Here is an 8,633-nt window from a genome sequence, read left to right as displayed (position 1 = left end):
GTACCTGGTTTTATGCTGTACCAGTTTTTTCTAGTGTGGCAATTCACGATGGAACTGCAATGAAAACATGAAGCTTCTGATAAAGCTAAAGAATCATGCTTCTGTTTAGATTCTCCAAACAAATGCCCTGATCTTCTTGTATGACCATATTGTACCTGCAGTGACGACCAAGTTAAATGATACACTCCAAAATATCCCTCAAACACTTCAAAAATATTGTTCATACTTTAAATAAAGATCAGTTTTTATTTTGTTTGGGTTTTTTTAATGGAGTTATCTGACCTCCAACTCAAAGAAAAAGAGGAAAAAAACAAAACAACAGAAAAGTTAAAATACAAGTTATTTAAAAAAAAAACATTTTGAGGAACACACTCAAAGCTACAAAAACTTTTTGAACAAACTCAAAAAGACAAAAAAAACAAACAAACACAGGTTCCAAATTCTAGACAGTCTTTTTTTAGTTACAAATTAAAACAGGAAAAAGCATAGTTTTCACATAAACATCTTTTTTAACTTTTGATTCTGGTGGTTGTGAGGTTTTCCTCTGAGGATGAATGTGTCTGAGAAGTACACTGAGCCCAGTTCGCTGAAGGAAATAGACCAAGCCGCTCACTGTGTACTTCCTTTGACCCTAGGGAATAAAAACTTTATAGACTATGCGCGAGAGCTGCATCTTCCTTGAAGTCTCTTTATGATGAGCTTGAGAAAGTGTGCAGCGTTTTTGTACATATGTGTGTGTGTGTTTTGTGTGCACGTGTGGTCCGACAGTCTCATTGCCTCCAATCCTTTTGTTGTCCTCTCTTCTGTATCTCCTCGGAAATACACTTCTCTCTCCTCTGAACCAGTCAGTAAGGAAGAAAAAAAACAAAAACAGAAAAATAGAGAACTAGGCAGTCTGCCGGTAAACCAGCTGAATCCAGTCTGTCAGCCAATCAGCTTGCCTATAACGGTCTATCAACTGTTCACTTGTGGTCACTTGTTTCCCACAGCAGTTTGTATTGATCCAGTTTTACTTCAGTTTGTGACCATAAATACTTGAAGACTCCACCGCTGGTACAGCTAGTCCACATTTAAAGCTCCGAGGTGTAACAGCAACACATGTTACTGCGTCTGTCTGTCTGGTCAGTCCAGAGCAGTATAAACCAGTAGATCAGCTTAGCAAACATATTCTGCTGCCCGGTGGTCCAGCCAGTCCAGCCAACCCAAGGTAGACTACAGGACCTCCAACAGCAGAGGAGGGGGATCAGAGGGGGGCTGAGGGGGGAGGAAAGAGAGGGTTATATGAAGATAGCTAGAGAAAGAGAGAGAGAAAAGGGGAAAAAATGGTGAAAAAGAGACCAGGGTTTCTCTCTTGTCTCTCATTTTCATTTGTGTCTCTGGAGAGCTTTCCTCTTCCTCCTCTTGAAGAAACAGCAGCACCTGCAACACACAAACCATCATTAACAGACTTCAAAGACAGCTTTTCTCTTTCAAATATTCTTTAACTGGAAGTTATTTTAAGTAACAATGAACGTTGTGAATTAAACATGTAAACCCTCCTATGAGCTCTTGTACAATCAATATCAAATACAGTAGTGTTTCCAGCAGGTGTCAATGTCTGGCTAGGCCTGTCGCAATCATTACATGATCGCCCTCTATTTGATAAGTATATTTGGTCATATTTTAGTATGAAGCCTCCTCCTTTTCTGATCTGCTCCAGTTTGCCCTGTTAAATTTCTGTTACTGTATTATGCTGTTGATACAAACTCAACACTTCTGTATCTTATTTAAATTAAAAGCCCCCTAGCGTTTCATTGGACAGAATCCCTTCATTTCCTAACAAGGCTTTTACTGTGAAACATATGCAGGACGGTATTGTGGGAAATTCAGTGACTTCCACGGTTTCCATACGGTGCTGCAAATGTAGCTACTCCCATCTAGTAGCACTTGTATGTTACTACAAAAATACAGTTCGGCTGTGACATTAACACACATAAACCTGAAATAGGACAATAATACTTCAGATGAGTAATCCAGAACAACAAAGTGTTGAAAATAGCATAGTTATATTGTTGAATTTATTAAAGTGATGGAAATGTACATTATGCTTAGTTGGCATGCACATTACGTAACAGGCACAAGGAGTTTATTCACCCTTGTTTTTTCCCCTGGCCTGTATTTGGGACTGGCCTTTATTCGTTCCTGGCAACAACACTCCCAGCCATTATTTGAGAATTGGCTTTTATTTGTATACTGGCTTTTATTTGCGAAAATACGGTATTAGGCTTATAATATAATTGTGCCATAAAATGAACAGAAAAAGACAATTAAATCGTTAATCACAATAACTGTGGATGTTTAATGATTACACACTATGTTATTTGTCCTTGTTTTAGTATCTCATCCTTCTCTGACCTTAATAAGATGGTTGGTGGATTAAATATTAGCAGAGGAGTGGATGTACAGGAAGAATGGATTTTATGGATCATACACATGATGACAATGTACTAAGTGATTCGAGTTTTTTGTCTTTGTGTTTTTATATAAGTTAAAAATAAATAACTCACTGACACAATTCCCTTCTATGTAAAATCTGGTTTAAATTTCCAAAGCAAGAAGAAGTCTTAGTGACAGTCACAGGAGCAGCTTAGCCCAGGTTTGTTAATACTTTGGGGTTTTTTTGCTGTTATTGCAAACCAGTAAAAAGAAGAGTTGCATGTGCTTACATACTCTACACATAATACTACTTTAACTTATGTGTGTGTGTCCTTACTTGGTATCATCAGCCACTTCCACCTCTGCATTGGCTGTGATTGGTGCGTTGGAGTGTCCTGCAGTGGGGTCATCTGTATTCAGTTCCCCATTGGTTGAACTCATCACCTGGGAGGTGAGAAATGGAATAGAGAGGGATGAGTACCGATGTAGCGACATCCAAACTTGGTGGAACAAAATTAAAAAGACGTGCATCAGCTAGTTACACGTCCTGCTCTCCATCCTCACAAAGGAAAAGGTTGTTTTCAAATGCAATCAGCTTAACGTGGACGTAGTCTTACTAGTCCATAAGAACTGTGACATCCAGGGAAGCTTCACACCTCTAGAGATCCTGGCATTATCAACATTCATTTTGCTGCCATGCAAAATAGCGGCACCTCTGCTTAATGGCTGACAGTGTTTTTGGTGCTTTGTTGATTTCACCTTACAGAATTTATGACAAAAAGCCAACGACTACCTTGTGGCCTTGAAATGTTTTAACTACACTCTTAACAGTAGCAGCTCTGACATCACACATGCTAGAACAATCTTGCGCCAGCTGTTTTTAGCTAATTTAAGAATTCCACCCATTTAACACATTTTTCTTTTAAATATTTCCCCTTCCTTCAGTGCACATGCGATGGCTGAAATGTGTGGGTTTTTTTTTTTTTTTTTTTTTTTTTTTTAAAATCAACTTTGCCAAAATCTCTCAGGCTCACCCACTCCATGCCAATACTGGAGAGGCTTAAGATGCAGAATCATAAATGGCCACTCAGCACTCTAACAGAAACTCATTCAAAAACAGGGTAATTTATCTATCAATACACAAAGTTAATACTTTTTTTTCTTTTAGAAACTGTTACGGTCTCAGTTGCTAATGTCACTTTTACTAATGTGTGTATTAGTAGAAATTTAGAAGAAGAAATACTGTTCCATTAAAAACAGAGGGTTTAAAAGAGGTATGTTTACGCATTTAATTAAATAATTACATTACTACAACTTGCACTCACAATGCCACAATGTTCTGGCATATGCTGAGTCTCACTGTAGACAACAGAACGACTTTGTTGATATTGTTCGTGACATGTCATGACATGATATTCGTGTGTGTGTCACATACTATTTTATACATATAATTCTTGGTGTTTGTGTGTCTTTGGCTTTCTCCCTCCTCTTTTGCTTCTTTTAATTTTATTTCCCTGTGGACTGTATTCATACTCAGTCCTCACCTGTTAGCCTGTAGCTAGTTATCTTGTCGGTCAATTTAGTATATTTCACTCCACTAGTTTGCTGGACACACAAGAGAGACAATATACAACTTCTGGCAATACAAGGTAACAGCTGGGTGCTTTTACCTAATGTAGTTAATGTCAGCTAACATAGGAACACTACTAGTGTGTTAGAATGTATTAAATCCTGATGTTTCCACATGGATTATGTCATGGATTATTATGTAAATTCTCAACTAATAACTTTCCAACACCACATGCCACATAACTCTGCACTGTGGTTTCATCATATGCCACATCACTACATGTTGCTCTAGTGAGCACTAGTTACTAATCTAACAATTTAGAAAGATGAAAACCATACAATTTAACAAGAGCAATGGCATGTACTGAACTACATTTGAAAACCTGGGTCTAGTGTGCATGGTGCAACCCTGTATTTACTGAAATGAAAGACCAAAAGCAAATTGAACTTTTCTTCACCAAACCTCTATGTTACACACAAAGTGTATATATAAAATAGGTATTATAAACTCTAAAAAAAATTAAAAAAAAATAACACACCAACTTATGATCACAGCAATAACTACCAACTTAACATATGCTAATTTTCTGTTGTTTATTCTAGCAGTTGCTACAAACCAGCCTCTTCTACGTTGTCACTTACTGGTCAGCAGCCTACATCATGTGGTCTCTACACTCTCTGTTCTGTCTATAGAGAAGTCAGGCAACCACCTTCTTTCCCCTTGCAGATAGTCTCCATTACTTTAATGTTAAAAAGGCAGTAGTAGTTTGAAAAAAGTGTGTAACAGTGCCTAACATATGCTGAGCAAACCTAACATGGATAAGTAAAGGTTTTAATTTTGAATTTCTATTGCAATAGTCCCATGTGAGGGAATTATTGAGGTTGTGAGGAAACAGACTTGAGGTCAGCCCTGCTGCAGAGACAGATAAGGTCATGCAGGCATACATATATACAGGTAGGCAGACAGACAGGAAGCCAGCAGAGCTAACCCTTCCTCTCAGTACCTGGACAGACCCGCCCAGCCTATCAGCAGTGAGATGGGAGCCCAGCAGCTCTCGATTGGTCACTGGAGTGGGCTGGGACTCACTGCCTTTCCCCTCTGGAGACTAGAGGAGACAGGAAGCCGATCGCAGGAGAACCAAAAAGGGAGGAGGGGGAAGAGGTGGTGGTGGAGGAGAAGGGAAAAGGTGAACAGGAAAGGTGAAATGGAAGAGGAGGGTCACCATGGAAAGGAGAAGAGACAGGGTGGAATAGAGTGAGAGAAGAAGGAAAAGCAGTAAGTCAAAGGAGAAGTGGGAAGATGAGTAGATGGAGGTGAGGTGTGGTGGGGTGAGGAGCAGTACAGTGAGGAGAAAAAGAATGAGGAAAGAGTGAAAAAGGAAAGAGAAAAGAAATAGTGAGTTCAGAGCCAGTATTTGGTGGATGAGCAAAAGGAGGGCGAGTACTCAAGTGTGCAGTACAGTGAGAGTGCACAGGAGAGTGTGCACGTGTGGAAGCCCCATGCAAAAGGGGAAGGAGGTGGTTCATTTTCTGTGTTACCTCAACCGTACCTGCCTCAAATCTGCCTTTTGGGATTAAGACCCAAACAGGCCCGCAGTGCAACCTAACTAAATCTGGACTGACGTGCATGTGTGTTTGAGAATGTAAAAGTAGGGGTGGGCAGTATAACCAGTACAAACTACTCACCATGAAATTAAGCCTGTCGCGATTACTTGAGCTGACCGCGATCATTTTGCACAATTGTTAGATTTCACAATCGAGGGAATTTTAAGACAATTTCAGAAATGTCGCAACAAACAACGGGAATTAGGTGCATTTCCATCAGATGGGTTGAGGCAAATAAACTGTCTACCTGAGCACAAGGCTCCAATATCAGGAAAAAAAACACGGAAGAAAAGAGCTTGGCTGTCTTGACCTTACTGCCATTGGGCACGTTTCAGCTCGTATGAGACCAAATTTCTTGCTTTCTGAAGCAAGATGATGACAGAGAGGTGCCAATAACATCTCTCTTGATTTATAGCGGAGAGTCTCCCCTACATTACATTTCATTTATTTAGTTGGCGCTTTGATCCAAAGTGACTTGCAATAAGGGCATTCAACCATGTGGCTACAACCCAAAAATTGCAAGAATCCTGCAAGTACATCAATATCATCAAATATGCTGAACTGCTACATGTAGAGACACCCTACAGGTGTAGCAGTGCGATTACAGACAGTCCTTTTCTGCTTCATTTCAGCATGTTTAAACCCAGTCTAGTACTGTTGTGCAATGTAATCGGACCAAACAGCTGATGTGTCATGTAATAATCGCTACATCATTGACAGATGTAGCGTCTCATTTAGCTTTCCTTTTTCTTCAAAACTTGTGTAACTTTTGTGTATACTCTTTACAAAAACGAGATTAGAAAGTGTTTTGGTATTTTTTTTCGCCGTGAAACTTATTCTCCTGCTACTCAGTCAGGGCACCGCTGCAGAACAGCTGTTTGGCCGCATTGTTTACACCAGGGAACAGCTGATCACACTGTAGCCGAGTGGCATCGCGCCCAGGACAACCGATGTTCCAACTGAGATCTGGAGGACACACCAAGGATGCAGAGGTGGAACGAAGCGGCGAGGGAAGAGAGAGGGGTCCAGACAAAAGAGACTTAAGAACAAGAAATTTAAGCCATGCCTGCCTTCTCTCGCAATGGGCAAGATGAGATCACTGGCGAATAAAATGGACGAGCTAACGGCATTAGCCCGGAGTCAGAAGGAGTTCCGTGAGTGTAGTTTGATGTGCTTCTCAGAGACATGGCTACACCAGGATATCCCGGATCATAACGTTTCCATCAACGGCTTTCAGACTGTTTGGGCCGACAGGGATCACACCGGGAGCGGTAAGTGGAAAGGTCAGTGTTTCAACAACAGTGACTAATTTCACCCAGTATGTGAATTGTTCTACTAAAAGAGGAGAGGACACTGGACCTGCTGTATGCTAACGTTAAGGATGCATAGAGCTATTCCCGCCCCCCGGTAGGTCAGACCACAACCTGGTTCACCTCAAACCCTGCTATGTGCCTCTGGTTAAAAGGCAACCTGCGACCACAAGGACAGTGAGGAGTGTTTTGAGGTGATAAAATGGGATGCATTCTGTGAGCCTCATGGAGAGGACATTGAAGGGCTCAATGAGTGCATCATTGGTTACAATAACTTCTGTGTGGACTGCAATGTGCCAACTAAGATGGTCCATTGTAGAAAAGGTTTCAGTCGTAGTCATCTGGACACTGTTTTCAGAATCAAGACGTTTCGGCTCCCATCCGGAAGTCATTCTCAATTGTGAAAAAATTGGACGGGAACTGGAAAGTAAATCTATGTCTAAACACAGACATCGCTACTAAGGCAGAACCAAATTATAAGGAAACTGTTGTAAAAAAGGTGCTTATCCATAGTTTGCTTTGGTTTCAAAAACCTGTACGTTGAGCAGACTATAATAATCTGCAAACTGTGCAGGGTGTTGCCATGCTGCCAATATTTCACTTAAACAAAATGCAGAGGTTGTACAACAGATGTAGTACGAAAAATGGAGCAAATGGAACACACACACACGGCATCAGCTGTACATTATTACTGATATCTTTCCTTCAACTTACCAACAAATATGAGAAATATATTCACGCTTCTGCCCAGTTATTGTCAGTTCAGCAATCCTGCTGAGCAGCCGCCCCACACTAAACTCCTATATCAGCCTACATTAGTCTCATGTTTTACCTGTAAGACCCATGTTTTAATGCCTTTGTTCATCATCTGTGATGTAAAAACATCAGATGTCTACAAAGTCAGAGAAGTCCTGGTCATAGTTCACTTTAAAATCCTAGTGCACCAGAAGGCGTCTCTCCTGCCGGGCTACTGACAGCGCTGTCAGCCGGACACTCAGTCACACTGGACGGCAGCAGAGGAGGTTGTACCAGCGTCTGGTTCAAAAGTTTATTTTAAGTTAATTTATGCGACTTCTCTGACAGTTGGCCCCGGAGCTGAGAGTTGCACTGCTCCTTGTTTCCATTACACTTCTTTACTTCGATCACAGTTAGTGTTGTGGTCATTTTGAAAGAAGACTCAATTTGTAAGGTTTACAGTCTGCCATGCTGTTACTCCTGCATTGCTTTGTGTACAATGACGCAGCTAAAATCACCCAAAGTGCAGTGATTCGAATGACAAAACGCAAGATGACTTGGGGTCTTCTCGACTGATGACTCCAATCATCGACTTTTAGGGGGCAGCCCTACATAATACACAGTACAAGTATATACATTTTAGATTATACTGCCCAGCCCTTTGTGTGAGTATAATGTGCGGGTTGTTAGAATGAATGTATATATGGACATTTCATACTATTTTCATGTTTCCATGTTTTGTGTAACATTAAATCACAGATGCAATAAATATGTTAACAGTTAACACTGGCCAACAAAAAAAAAAAAATGCTTTCATGTCAAACTCCAAACACGTCTTCACAAACTGATCTAAATTAAAAGGATAACGACAGGGTTATATTATACAATATCAGTGCATGAAGACGCAGTCAGACGGATGTGGGGCATTGGGGATGAAAATTAACATCAGGCAGAACAATTAGTTTTATCCTGTCTAGATTTGTATTGCCTTCTCTCATC

The 8,633-nt window shown here is 40.6% G+C and overlaps 1 protein-coding gene across 5 annotated transcripts in view; it reads right to left on the bottom strand.

Moving 5' to 3' along the window:
- Window positions 1-214: 214 nt before the first annotated feature.
- Window positions 215-8,633, bottom strand: part of LOC122886645 (casein kinase I-like) — a 22,164-nt gene continuing 13,745 nt past the window's right edge. For 3 of the 5 annotated variants that reach the window (XM_044219085.1, XM_044219087.1, XM_044219086.1), the window contains exons 10-13: window positions 4,989-5,090; window positions 2,753-2,859; window positions 1,339-1,419; window positions 215-1,254 (exon numbers count right to left, since the gene is read on the bottom strand). In XM_044219085.1, the coding sequence (XP_044075020.1) occupies window positions 1,365-1,419; window positions 2,753-2,859; window positions 4,989-5,090 (264 nt within the window). In that variant the 3' untranslated portion in view covers window positions 215-1,254; window positions 1,339-1,364. The remainder of the gene's footprint in view (window positions 1,255-1,338; window positions 1,420-2,752; window positions 2,860-4,988; window positions 5,091-8,633) is intronic. The other 2 variants (XM_044219088.1, XM_044219089.1) reach the window with 1 other exon arrangement.

Source organism: Siniperca chuatsi, linkage group LG13 (assembly GCF_020085105.1).
Source record: "Siniperca chuatsi isolate FFG_IHB_CAS linkage group LG13, ASM2008510v1, whole genome shotgun sequence".
Lineage (NCBI taxonomy): Eukaryota > Metazoa > Chordata > Actinopteri > Centrarchiformes > Sinipercidae > Siniperca > Siniperca chuatsi.
This window is presented reverse-complemented; position numbering and strand designations above follow the sequence as displayed.